Below are 14754 nucleotides of genomic sequence, written 5' to 3' on the forward strand. Positions count from 1 at the left end.
CAACGAATTCAGTGTAAACGCACTTAGGTTTGCAAGGCCAAGTCTAGGGCCAGAGATTTGGGAATACAGTACAAAAGCCAAGCTGCAAAGAGCCTTCCAGCCTCATAAATATCTGCTTTACAATTACAAAGCGACAGTTGTGAAAATTTATGAAAATGTTTGCTCCTTTTTCTTTTATATTGTCTTGGAAGGAATGCTGTGATAAATTTAATTCTGTTTGAATTAGAAGAGCTCTGGACTGTGTTTTTCCTGAAACTGGCACTTGTTATTTTTTTGACTCTGCAAAATATTTGCTTCACTCATAAATGCTTGACCAATTTGAGGCCAATAGTTGCATGTTAAAATGAATTCCTCAAATCAAACACAGATCCAGGTGTTTCACTTCAGGTTTGTCAAAATACAAATCACAAAAGTGAAGGTGATGCACAGCTCCAGTATCTTTACACCGTGAGCCAACTCTGCAGAGCTCAATTCCAAAGGAAAAAAAAATGTCTTAATGCAGAAACTGAAATCTGGTTGTAATAAAGCAACAAATCTACTGCACCTCTGTGAGCTTTAAGTCACAGGCAACATAGAAGCTTACAACTGCTTCTAATTAATAGCCTGTTCTGTACTGAAGGGATGCTGATATTTAAAAACAAATACTAAACATTTCAGATCCTTCTTAGGGAACTCTCTTTGAATAACTACAACCCTTGACTAACCCAGGAAAATACTGCTGAGGCTGGCTTATCCAGAACCCTCATAAAGAATATTTTGCACATGAAGTATAGGAAACAAAGTAATAAACAGGACAGTAAACACCCAAATCCTTGCCCTGCTGATATATGGCCAAGCTATCTGTTTTAGCATAGGAAGACCCTTCAGTAATGAAAACGCATTCGTCCTGCTCACAGGACTCCACTGTACCTGCAATCAAGGGTACAAAAACCCACAGGAGCTCCGCTGCTTCAGGCAGGGGACTGACAGTAGACCCTTAGGCTTGACTGCACTCAGACAGGCTTTGTGCAGGATGGGACTGTGGCTGTCTCTTGACATGTAAACAACTAAACACCTGCAGGATCGCAGCATTGGACTTCAAATTAGAGTGAACAGCAGCAGCACTTAGATACATAGGTCTACTAGTTTTTGCAAGAAACTATACTGAGAAGCCAACCAAAGCCAACGGAAAAAGCAAGACAGAAAGGAGAAAATGGAGGTGGCCATACAAAATCAAATCCTGCCTTAACACACACAGTTCCCACTGAAGTGTAGGGGACATGAGAACATGGCAGCGAGAGAACTCTATCTACTGCTGTTGGCTCTGTACAATTGAAATAAATGAACCATGGCATGGATATTAATAAATTGATATATACTTTATTATGCACAAGAGACTAAGATGACATGACACTGTGGTTATCAAAACTGTACAACTATGCATTTCCACAAGTCTCTGAAATACTGAACATAATATGAAATACAAATGGGGTGTTCAGACTGGCCACAGGTACTAGCAAGTAAATTTCTCCCACTCTTTGATTTCAGAAACACATCTGGCATTTGGATCTTGAAGAAATACACTTGTTTATTCAAATGTGAGAACATTGTTTTTAGAACTGGTAGGAACATGGCAGAGAAGATCTGATAATGCTACGAACATCCCCATGAACGACAAACAACAACAGGGCAGAACAGTCACCTCACATGAAGGACCGTCAGCACAACCAACAGTACAGTCTTCTTGTGAAGCATGAGGTAGATATACATAACAGAAATAACATCAAATACACGAGAAAAATGGTTAGAAAGGGGCGGGGGAAGGTTACAATCATCAGCATCTACAGACATTTTGCAAAATTCATTTCTATGTGGAAAATGCTACAAATATAGCCTAACACAGAAAGATCTGACTTCTTGAAACATGAATATGGTAATGTCCAAAACCAAACACTGTAAAAGGTTAGAGTTAGTGATTAGACAACACATGACGCAGCGAGCAGTCTACTTTGTAGTTTAAGTACGTTATTAATAGGTTTTACAGACAGAAGGCATCCCTTCTAAGCCCAATCCTCCAATTCTTACACAAGAAGTTCCTTTGCAGTTGATCCCACCACACTGAAACTTCCCACCGCAATGCGTCCCTGTGAAGCTCTGCTTTGAAACTCGCTGCCGGGTAGGAGCGTCTCGGTGGCCTTCCACACCCTGTGGACATCTGCCATGAGAAATCCAGCATGGCGAGATCAGGTTTGGCAGAGGTGGGAACCAGTGGCTTTGCGGTTATGCAAAGGAACTTACACCACCACACACAGAAACTCGCAGGAAAGACAAATGGCGACTATAAAAGTAGAGTTTGTAGATGTATCAGTACTCTCTGAACTGGAGACAGCTTAACAGCTGCTGGAAAGCACTATACTTTTTTGTAATAAAGCTATTAACTGGGAATGCCTGGGTTTGGTTCTCCAAGTAATTACATGTAGTTTTGGTAACCTCCAATAGACTATTCATTCAGATTGATTAAAATTTCTGAATTAAATAACTAAGTACGTCAAGTTTAGTTAATTGAAACTGCATTTCAAACACAAGTCGACAACTCAAATCTTTGAACTTTATGTATTTTTGGTTTATCCAATGGTAAATATAAATCTGTAAGTTATTCAAAAACTAGAGTAAATTTTTGATAAAACACTTTGCCAATGTAGCATGTTTCTCTCAAAAATATACAATTCTCTATTTTACATAAAAGTTTTCCTGTCCATCTCAACAACCAAATCTAATACTTCCTATGAGAAAGTACTTAATAAAGTATCTGAGGAAGGAAAGCGTTAAAATAGAGAAAAGAATTTACAAAATATGTAAATTTCACAGTAACTGAAATTAAACATTTCATATAGAGTAACTTACATTTATCTAAAACATTTAAATATATCTTTATACAGAAATTTAATGTAGTAAAATATAGCTATGATTGAACTTAAAGACTCTAGTCTTCTTTGAAGACATCTTTATAAAGACTTTACACATAGAATATGCTTATACAATACATTCTGCTGAAGGTTAGGCAAAGCGCTTTCTTTTCAACCACACAGGTAGCACATTCATCCTCTCGACACCTCGTAACTGAGCCAATCCTGCATACCCTTACACATGGGGATAACTACACTTCCATGACAGTCCTGTCGATGTTAGCAGCACTACTCATTAGCCTGGTAACACAAACCACGTTTTTCACATCTGTAACTCTATACACTGACCATCTGCATGGACTCTGAGAATAGCTGTAACGTGTAGAGCTGAGCACGTGCTTGTACTACCAAGGACAAAGCGTGTAGTTACTCACATGCATAAATGTTTGCAGGATTAGTAACAGATTTGATTTAAAGTGAGTAATATTCCACCTGATCCTGGGAACTTAAATCTATTGCATATCTTGCACTTTGACCATCCTGGCATCAGCAAGGCACAAGTGTAGAATCAGCAAAAGATATCTACAGCTCAGATTTCAGAGCAGACTATCACTCTAGTGTAATGAACTCCCTTGTCTTTTTGCAGAACACGGGTAACCTTCACTAAAATTTGTGAAAGTCACTCATCTCTTTTTAAAGGACAACAATGCTCATTTTTCCTCAAAGGAGAAGGATCAGTAGAACACATTACAATTAGAAAGTGGCAACATAACAGTCAAACAATTACACATTAAAAGTGTCTTTTTTCCTTTTCATTTGGCATCAATGTGAAGGTCCGAGATATGGCAATGACACTAAGAAAATACTGTGACAATTAGTACCTTTCTGCCATTTCCATATTCCGACACTACTTTGAGACTATCCAACTGCAATGTTTGTACAATGGTTTGACACAAACAATGGCACAACTATCTTCAGAGAATAACTTCCTTTTGATAGGCAGCATTCTGCACAAACAGCAGGCTCTACTGTACGTTCTTTGTGCCCTCAAAACCATCTCTTATTTCAAAAGGAATTAGTATCAAACCCCCCTTTTTCTTCCTCCTCTACCTATCTATTATAACCTGAAGAGGCAGTTGGTTTTAATATTTTTATATTTCTATATATTCATGATATACTTTATGTATGGAAGAAACACTGAGCTAATTTCCCAACTGTTAAAGTGGTAAGTTAGGCTCTTTAAACTTAGGTCTACATCTATTTGCATAAACATATTGCCATTAAAGGTACACACACATCTATGTTAGTGCACAAGACCATTATTTGTCTCTAAGTTTGTGTGTGCCTGTATTTGGTATAGTAGATTAAAAAACATCTCTTATTAAAGAGCTTTGGCCCAGACAACAAGAAACGGAATGTTAGAGCGTACACCTCTCCAATTAGCAAATCAATGCATATTAAAACAAAAATACCTGGAACAAACCTGAAGCTGCAAACAGGAAAGCAAATGAGATGCTGTAGCTGTAAGCATAACAAAACAAAAGTTACTCAAAAGTGGCTAAACATAGCTGAAGTAATAAAATGTTATTAACCAAAGAGATCTGACCTTGAGGCTTTCTTGCTTAGGTAAACAGAAATCCTTTGACCTATGATCATCTTTGTTCTGTTGAATAGCTTGTTGAATTCCCTTAATGAATACCTTGTGTCAATGAGAAGGTTTAGGGAAGGAAAAGGTCATAGAGACAAAGCAGCATTTTTCCAAACTGGCATAGATTTCACATTGAGGGCCCATGGACCCCTAGAACAGGTTGCAGTACTGTAAAATTAGTAGCTTTGTCACATGTAGCATAACATGCTATAGAAGATCCAACAGGCTGTGTTTACCCTAGTGTTGTGTGCACATAAACACACACACACAGTGGCTTCCCCAAAAGAAAATCAGTCATCTTTTTTTTTGTTTTTCCTGTAGAAAAATCCCTCATTTTTTCCAACAGCAACCAAAACAATCCTTTTAACTTTAAAAAGCTGATGTCCACACAGAGTCCTTGGAACCTCTGCACTCCTCTGTTGCTCCTCCTCAGCTGTGGTGTCCTGCAGTTAGGCGGCAGTGCTGCTAGAACAGGGGGTGCTTTGTGTGCTGCCAATGCTGGGTGCCGCACTGCTGCTCTCGGAGGCTGGTGGGGATGTAGGTACCTGCTGTCTTCCTCCTGCATCCCCTGAGGGAAAGGGGAGAGAAAAAGTGGGGTCAGGAGAAGGGAAATTGAAAAATGGTAGCTGTCATAGAAAATAATAATCCATTCCTTCCTCATCTTCTTCTTCTGGTGGTTTGTATTTCCAGGCAATGAATACCTTGCGTGACAGATCTCAAACAGAGTACTGTCAAAAATGTTATTAAACTGTCACCTTAGCGCTGCTATGCACATGGGGAAAATGATATTGTTGTTTTCACAAGCATTTTAAAAGCAGCTGAGGGAAATCGCAAGATAGACACAGTCCATTTCTGTTGCCAGCTGCCACTCAAATAGGTCCCACTATGTGACTCAGATCACTTCGTAGCTTTGCTGTTCCATTGGAAAAAGGCCAACGAAAGACAGGCTTTAATTTTAATGCCAGTTTACAGAGCAGTATATTTACTAAAAGTAGAGCTGAAGACAATGTTGTTCAAGCAGCTGGATACCGCATATCCTGAGACGTGTTCAGTTTTGTTTGTGTAGAAAAACAACAGGTTGCCCTGCAAGCTTGACGTGATTTACTCTGACTGTAACATGGAGGAAGCTCCCCTACAGCTACCACAGTATAGGTACAGTATAGTGTAGCACTCATAACCTATATCAAGAACAACTCTCACCATTTTTTGTTAATTGTTTACAGATGATAAGTTAAAAGCCTTCTGTTATTTGGACTGCCAAACTCAAAAGCACTAGGAGTTAAATTCAGATTTATGGCTCCTGATAAAAGCCCGGATTTTTGTCTGCTCTCCTCATAAACCTTCCACACCTGTGCCTGGGATTCTATGGAAAAAAAAAAAAACCTGCTTTCAACTAACATGGAAGTAAAAATTATGCCATTATGTGAATGTCTAAAAGACCATGATGAGGCCTTGTCAGAAGCAATAACTGTGGTATTTTTGAAGTTAACAGTGCTCATATCTGCAACCTTAGCAATATTACAAAACATTCTCTTTAAAAGAGATAGCAAGACTAATTTTATATAACATAAACTGCAACTGCCTCCTCTCTTGAGCTCATTTTTCAGGATGTGAACCTGTGATCTCAGCACAATAACACAGACTGACTGCTGCTGCTTGAGCTGCAGACCAACCATGACAGCCAGCACTAGCACGGCTGCTTTCCCAGCAAAGGAGCAAGACAGAAATGTTTTGCTGGATCATGGGCAGGAACGACTGGGGAAAATCAAAAGCTGGTACATCTCCTGCCTCGTGAGTTTACAATGATGTAGATTTCCTGTTTCATGTTGCCCTAGGTTATCCGAAACCTAATGCCACGGGGGCCAGGTCTACAAAGTTCAACTTTTCTTCCCTGCTGAGGATTTGGTAGAGCTCCCATTCCTCAGTGATTGATTCAGTGACAGCTTGAAGGCTGGAGGCACAGCCTACATCCAGTGGGTTACTGAGCAGGGAGATGAGCCAGCTTCCTCCGGCAGGAGTGGCTCTGGCACATGCCCATGCCCTGTGTGTTGCTGCCCAGCTGCCAGAGCCCTGAGCTCCTCTGGAACGCGATGCACAGGAAATGTGCCTTTAACACTTTGTGTCATGGCCCAGAAAACGTCCTTCTGCAGGCTGCTCAGTGTTTAGAGGTCTGCTACAGACAAGGGAGGCCTGAGGATTTATCACAGCAGAGATTTCAAGTGTTCCTTGTAAGGGAAACCAACAGGTTTGCTGCTAGCTCAACTCCACAGCCACAGCTGCTAAGTGCATGTAAGGCCCCACAATGCACAGCTCTTGTCTTATGCTCCACTGGTTTACGAACAGGCAGGAAAGAACGGATGGGAGAGGGCAGAAAAACAACTAACTAAACCACTAAACCACAATGCCCAAGCGGCCAATGAAATGTTTAAAAAGAGGGTGAGGATCTTGCTCTTGAATTCAGCACTCAGTCCAGCATTTATTCTTGTGAGCAGATTTTGATTCTGTTTTTCCCAGTCTAAGAAATAACTTTGTACCTCTTCCACAAGCAGCAGATTTCTGCTCATATGCAGCAGGCCACAATCTGCCCTCAGTCATTTGCAAGTAAACCGATTTTCAGCTCTAATTTGAATTGGAAATGACTTTGCAACCCATCAGAATAAAGTATATCAAATCAATGTCTCTGCTATCATACTGTTAAGAGCTTTCATAAACCTTGTTTGGATGTCCTCCCATCCTGACTTGCTCTCTCTTTCTCCAGTTGTTTGTGTACTAGTCTTCCTTCCTTTCGTGCTACAGGATACATTTATAAAGGCAGTGATAAGCAAACTCCCTTTCATTAAAACAAAACAAGGAACACAAACATCAGAAACCAGCAAAAGGTCGAAGCCCTACCCCCAGCAGCAGGAGAAGCTGCCACGGCCACGCTCCCCCAGCCGGGCCTCAGGCCCTGGCGGCTCCCGCCCGCTCCTCTCGCAGCTCTGCTGTCACCCATTTTACAAACCGCACGATTGCACACAGCTTTGTGTCAGCCTCGGCACGCCAGTACAATCCCCATGCATTTAACCATAAATTCATTTGTAAGCTAAACACATCTTGTTTTATTTTATGGCAAAGTGACAAGCACAGTGCTGGAGTCCCTGTATGGACCCAACAGCTCGTCATACTCCTCCCAGCTCCTATGAAAAGCATTTCAGGAGGCACTTTCCTTTCGGTTTGGGATGAAAATTCCCTTCCCTCCACTCTAACTCAACTGCCTCGGCAGCACCTCATTTCCAGAGCACAACCAGCAACTCGGATACACCACAATCATTTGCTGAACAGTAACAAACTCCCCATATCCTCAGGAAAAAAAGTCCAAATCACGGTGACATTGTAAACACAGTCTAGCAACTACATCTGGACTGGTTGATTTTTCCTGCATTTTATATCCTCAACACCAAGCTAATCTGTAGCAAAGCTGCTTTTTTAAAAGAATTTTCATGAAAAAAAAAGTAAGGAAATGTAAACTATCACCGAAAAAACATTCCCCATTAGTCTTTTTGTGAAAATAGCTTCATGTATCTCATGTTACTGAACTAGAACTGCTCAAAATGGACATGTCTCATCTATTGACAGTAAACAAGCTTTTACTCATCTGAATGCGACAACATGCACTTTATTATTCACACTTAGGAAAGCTGCCAGTTGTACTCCCTGTCCAGGAAGTCTGAATGTTTGCTTTTCTATCTCTATTTGCCAAATATAATTGGTTGCTATGTCAGTTTATTTTAAATCAGATCCCATAAAAAAGGGAGAAGTGGGGGAGTAGAGATGCTTTTAACTTCTCAGATTTTGGGACATTTTATCCTCTTAATGCTGCCTGGAGAAGGAAAGTACACTTTCTAAGAGAATGAAGGTACTGATGTTCTCTGTAACACAGTTACTTGGCTTAGCAGTCCCATTAACTAATCAGACTTGTGCGTGACCCTCCCTCCCTAGTCAATTATCCCTATTAAGACAGATTATGTTGATAAATACTTATATAGTTAAAATTTGAAGGGTTTCTGCATTGAGGCACACTGCAAACACTTCTTCTTCCTAAGACATCCAGGTAAATTGGGTTAACTGTGGCACATCTCTGCTACTTTCTCTTTGTTCTCCAGTCCTCTTGGGGCAGAATCAACACCACTGGAGAAAGCTTTCAGTCACTTTTCATGTCCTTTAACTGACTGGAGAAAAGGATCAGAAACATGGACTCCTTTTGTAGAAAAGTCAGCTAAAATTCCTCCTCTGTTGCTATAATCCTAGCTTCCCCTCTTTCTTCCCTACTACCTGTGTCTCTTAGAATGGCAGTACTCCACATTAAATTGTTTCAGAGAATCTAGAGTATTCTAAAACACAATTTTGAAGCTTTGGCAGAAATTTTTCACGACTGAAATCAGCAAAAGCATTGTTCACCAGCAGTAGCTTTTGTCCGTGCTTTGAGTATTGCCAAAACACAGTTTTAGAATGAACTCATATTTTCCAACCTTTGTCCTAAATCATGTGTTAGAAACCCAGTGTCACTTGCAACAAAAGATGAGATTTCAGAACACAATTCAGCAATGTATGAATTCTCTAATGGCAAGAGACAGCCACTCTGTAGATGAAATTTAGATTATCTTTCTTTTTCCCCTCCTCCTTACTTTAATAAAACACTGCAGTCAGCTCTACATTTTTTCCACTGCAGCTAGATTATCTTGTCTGTCACAGCAGTTGTCCTCTAAGAGGCTATTGCTGCCAAAGCCTTGACCAAACTCTGCTGTAAGTTGTGCTTTGTAGATAGAAAACAGCATGCATACAAAAAAGTTATAAAATGCACTGGAACATAGGTTCACTTTCACAGTCCTTTGAAAATCTGAACCAGGTAACTCCCTAGACAGCTTTTATAATTTCCGTGATTCTCTGATTTGATGAATTACAACAGCCCCTTCCTTTCTTTTCTTCTCATTTATTACTTTTTGTCTGGCATTTTTTCTCCAGTTATTTTCACCTTGCAAACACAAAGCCAGAGCAGTTGCCCTCTCAGTGACTTGTACATCGTCACTATGACTGCTGTACTTTGTTTCTGTAATTCTTTTAATGGGATTGATCCAAGTCCTATTGCTGATGAAGGATTTCATCCTGTTGTCTTCCGAGTGCTCCTTGACTACTGACACACAACATGTGTCTGCACATGGTTCTGCATATGAACAGAGATTGAACTTGCACAAATGCAGGACCAACAGTATTAATTTATCAATTGTGGGGGGGTTTTTTGTGAATAAAAGACATTTATTTGGAAATTACCTTCTTGACTTACACATTTACGCACTGAAATTTCATTTACTTTTCTTCCACAATGTTTCAGTGGTATATGAGGCAGAATTATACTACTGAAACATATTATCACAGCCTTCAAATTTTCAACATTTGCCTCAATTCCAAAAAAGCTTCATACACAGCTGATGCATTGAGAAGTATTAAACTGCTTATACAAAGTTATTGTACTGCCAACTGGAAAAAAAACACCACAGGTTTGGGTTTATTTTTCCCAAATTAACATAAACTCCTGGGTCACAATATTTACAGAAGCTCTGACCTGACAGGGCTGGATTCTTACTCCTAAATAGCTTCCATGAGGTTTTAGATGCAGGAAGAACTTGTGGTGGGCTACAAGTGAATTCCAGTGCTCCAGAGCTGCACAGGTTTGGAGTAATTGACTTAGTCTCCCCATCTCCCAGAGATCTTGGTAGAGACTTGCAAAGACAAAAGTGAAAGTAATTGGGAGTCCAGTACACTGGATTGTGAGTGTAGCATATTGTAATTAGTAATTGGGAGTCTAGCACACCATAGGGAGATACCCCTTAATCTGAGACACCCTCATAATCCATTCTGAGATACCCTGTAGTCCACAAGCACACAAGATTAGATGCTACCAATCAAGGCCCCATCTGTGGCCAGTCTTTTTCTGTAGCATTTACAGATTACATGCAACAGAAAGCTCCCCAAACTCTCTCTTCTTCCAGTAAAAGTATTTCTGCTAACTTAGTTCAGTATGGAAAAAAAATCTGAGGAGATACTAGGAAAAATTCTATGCATAAAGCCTGCACCAATTCAGGCACATGTCTGGTTATTTGGTTGGACACAATTAAGAAAGACTACACACAACTTCTATCAATTTAATGTAACAGTTGAAGAATGGAGGAATAATTAGGGAAAAAATTCTATGTAATCAAGGCCCAAGAAACATTTTCAAGTCTAGTTATGTTCAGAATATATCTATATAAATAAAGCACTCCCATAGTGTTTTGGCCCACTCCCTGTACTGATCACACCACATTCTCAGTCACATCAGACTAATTTAAACTGTAACTATTAAGAAAAAAAAAGGAGTACAAGAACCAAACCAAATCCATTAACTGCAATGTTAACTAAATACAGAGGTGCTACTAACAATAATGCACAAGTCAGGAGTATTCAGCTTTACTCATGGTCCCAGGTGAGTTTTCAAGATTTGTGTTTAAAATTGTTTTAGCAAATTTTACATCATGTCCATAAAACATAACACCTCCCTTTAGGGAAGGGCGGGTATCAATCTGCTGATACACACCAACGGGCTCATGGGAGAAGCTGCTGGAAAACACCCTGGTAAGAACAGAGAACAAGCAAAAAACTCCAGGATTGCCATTGCTGGCCCTCCTTCCCCTTTCCTCCCATCTTGCAACAGTTCAGACCACACCACGTTTCCTGCAGCACTGAGGTCTGTAAGAAGCCTCATACTTACCTGTGTGAGAGTAGATAAACCAGAGGGCTCCTGTTAATAGGGCTCCAATGACAAACGCTGCGAAAGCAATGCCCACGACAGTCAGCGTGTCCAGACCATAGAACACCGCTACAAAGGTAAACACACAGAACAAGGACTTTGTATTCTCAATTGCAAACACTGTTTTACAAAAATTCAGCCTTACACTTCTATGGAAAGAGTTTTCTTTAAAAAAATCATAGATAATTAAGAAACATTTTAAGGAACAGACTAGTAGATTTGCATCAAGGAAATGACAGTGATGCTTTCAGAGACTGGCTTCAGTCCAACCAACTGTTCCATATAAAGCAAAACCCCAGCTCAGCACACCCAAATCTGGAAAATGTTGCAAAAATTAAGCGTTTTCAGTTGGCTGTTAATAATTTGCTTTCAACTAAATATCCATTTATCTTAAAAATGTGTTTTTAAGGGTGAGATCTTTGGCAAAAGATGTTTTTCATCTAAATGCCCTAACTTTCAAGCAAACTTTTCCCTACATCTTCTGCAAGTTCAGTCTGAAATCTAGGTGGAGAACAGAACTGCTGTTAAGAGGGAAGAGATGCCAGCAAAAAGTCAGTGAAAGCATAAATAGAAACAATTGTTATTTTACATTTGGAAATGCTTTTTATAACTGAAATTAATTCCAGAGCACAAAAATAGACACACACACACATACATAGATCACTATCAGTGGAGAAGCTCTTTTGCAGTACCATTTCAAAAGCAACAGCATCTGGTTCCCGGATGTATTTCTCCCCAGTGTAAACCATCCAAACAGCCAAACTTTTGGCTTTTGTGTTTTTTCTTTTTGGTGATTAGAAATACTTTAAAAAATATAATCACCACTCTTTTAGCAATCATTTGAGAAAGTTTCTTCTTAAAAAACTGATTTCTAGTTTCAGTATTTTTACTGTCTCCCAGTGCAGAAAATGGCTTAGGCCAGCAAATAGGACTTTACTGACCCAGCTGGCCAGAAAACAAGCTGACTGGATCTCCTCGGTACTATCCTTCATGAAATTACAATTCTCAAAGCACAACCAACACCCTCACTTAACAGCTTCCTCCATCCAGCAGATGTCCCTATGGACTCTTCCCCAGCCCAACAGTTCCTGACATCCTCAGGGCCATCCCACTTTTCCCTTTTGACAAATGCCTTCTCCAGTAGTTCCTATTGGAGAAGTTCCTATTGGAGAGCCTTCAGGATCCATTTTTGGGTACTTGTGACCAAGTTTGCATACGCAACACCTGACAGATGGTGGCTTAGAAGGTTTCTCTCTCATTTCTTCCATGAGACTATTTCTGATTTCTTTGATCACATCTGGGCATTTCAAATGCAAACAGAAAAGACTCTCTTAAACTCAACTGGTGTTTTTTTTCCCCCACAAGGCACCAGCCAGTGTCCTCTCCTCTCCTCTCCTCTCCTCTCCTCTCCTCTCCTCTCCTCTCCTCTCCTCTCCTCTCCTCTCCTCTCCTCTCCTCTCAGTAGGAAACTTAGTGGAGAGGAGAAAGTCAGATGGAGGCTAAAGTGGAAGAAGCATGATTTCTCATTGCATCCGCTATTTTGAGCAAATTTAGTCCCAAAGACATGGGGACAGGAGCAGAGAAAAAACCACTTCTTGGCACTTTCTCTTCTAATCTTCCCATTTCTCCAATTATTCTTGGCTTTGGCTACAAATCATCTTCACCTCCCTGTTTGTTATTGTCTTCTAGTGCTGCTGCTCTCCTTTTCTTCCATTCCTGGGTCAGTAATTGACCCTGCTTAATTCACTACACCAAGACAACACAACAAACCAAAGAAATTAACCTGTATCAAGTCAGTAATCTATGACTGGCATCTAGTGCTGGTGCCATAATAACTGGAGGTGAGGCAGCTGCAGTGCAGGGTAGAAGTGAGGCTTGGAACAGGACACAGGAGCTCTGTAAGATGGCATGGCTACTGAAAGGAAGCAGTAGCCTCAGCAGAGAAAGGGGAAATAACACACACACACCTCAGCAAATTAACTTGCTAAGGATGAGATTCTCAGTGGTGTTTTCCCAAATTTTATTGTCACATAAGGGTCACAGCCCTTCTCCCTAAACAGTGATAAGAAACCCTGTCACCAATATGGTCAGAATTCTTCCCTGGAATACAACACACACAGACACTCAGAAACCCTGAAGATTGATCTAATACCTTATAGAGAAATATTTAAGGCTTAAAAAAGATTAGTTTGTTACTTACGTGTCTGTCTCACATTTGGCTTTAGAAGGGAAGGATCTAATTTCAAAAAAAAAGCAACAAAACAAATAAAACATTAATCAGAGAGTTCCCCATACAGCTTACAAACTAGGCAAAGAACTTTCAGGATCTGATCTGACAGAAACACACTAATTGGCATTTTTACAAACCAAGAACTTCAGAAAAAACAGCCTGAATTCAATAGTCTTGCTCAGCTCAGAAAAATGCTGTTCATATATTGATCATTCCTCAGGGAAGCATATCTACAGTGTAGTTCATACCTCATGTATATTGCTAGCAAGTACATGGCAACCTTTCCCACTCAGATGTCATCAGGTCTGACCCACAGGAACTCTGGCTATCCCTATGTGCAGTTCTTAAAAGCACAGATTGCAAAGGCTTTTTTTTTTAAGGTGGTTACATTCATATGACAATTGCTAGTCACAAACACAAGATACCTGCATGCTAAATCACACATCAAATATTTACAATGAAACATTGGCCATCACCTGTAAAGAAAGGTCAGCATTATGGCATGATACTGCTTTTGTCCAAATTGCCTACATATGTGTTGATTCACAAATTTTTCTCAGTCCTACTAGGTATTCTGTCTTGGAAGCTGGGTGGGTTTTTTGTTTTGTTTTCAAATATATATAAAAAACAAAAGATCACAGCTACCAAAGCTATTATTCTTGGCAAGAGAATCAAATATCATTACTACCAGCACACAACAGAAAGAGACAAGTAAATAGATTTTTTAAGAATAAGAATTTTCCCTTCCTTGTGTAACTATCTTATCTTTCTCCAAGAATGTCACCTCAAGCAGAAGACCCAAAGATACCAGCTTCAAGAGCCAAAGATCTGTTTGGTTAACTGCACTTTGCTTCTGGATTGCCCAGTAACCTAGGGATCACATTTAAATTCTGGCATATCTCAGTGTATTCAGGGCAACAGTTTGTGCATCTTTAGCAACTGGGGAAAAAAAAGAAATCACTATGCAAACATAGCATCTCAAAAATACTGACAATAAATATATTTTTAGTATTCTTAAACCAAGGTGACTCTGCTTCTAACTTCTAACATCCAAACAGCAGCACTAAACTGTCAGCCATAGAACCATAGAATGGTAGGGGTTGGAAGGGACCTTTAGAGATCATCTAGTCCAACCCCCCTGCAGAAGCAGGTTCACCTAGATCAGGTC

General features: G+C 40.0%; 1 protein-coding gene across 1 annotated transcript in view; it reads right to left on the reverse strand.

Moving 5' to 3' along the window:
* Positions 1 to 1333: 1333 nt before the first annotated feature.
* Positions 1334 to 14754, reverse strand: part of TGFBR3 (transforming growth factor beta receptor 3) — a 112577-nt gene continuing 99156 nt past the window's right edge. The window contains exons 15-17 of the mRNA XM_062003570.1: positions 13557 to 13592; positions 11318 to 11425; positions 1334 to 5101 (exon numbers count right to left, since the gene is read on the reverse strand). Of these exons, the coding sequence (XP_061859554.1) occupies positions 4983 to 5101; positions 11318 to 11425; positions 13557 to 13592 (263 nt within the window). The 3' untranslated portion in view covers positions 1334 to 4982. The remainder of the gene's footprint in view (positions 5102 to 11317; positions 11426 to 13556; positions 13593 to 14754) is intronic.

The sequence above is a fragment of the Colius striatus genome, chromosome 10 (genome assembly GCF_028858725.1).
Source record: "Colius striatus isolate bColStr4 chromosome 10, bColStr4.1.hap1, whole genome shotgun sequence".
Classification (NCBI taxonomy): domain Eukaryota; kingdom Metazoa; phylum Chordata; class Aves; order Coliiformes; family Coliidae; genus Colius; species Colius striatus.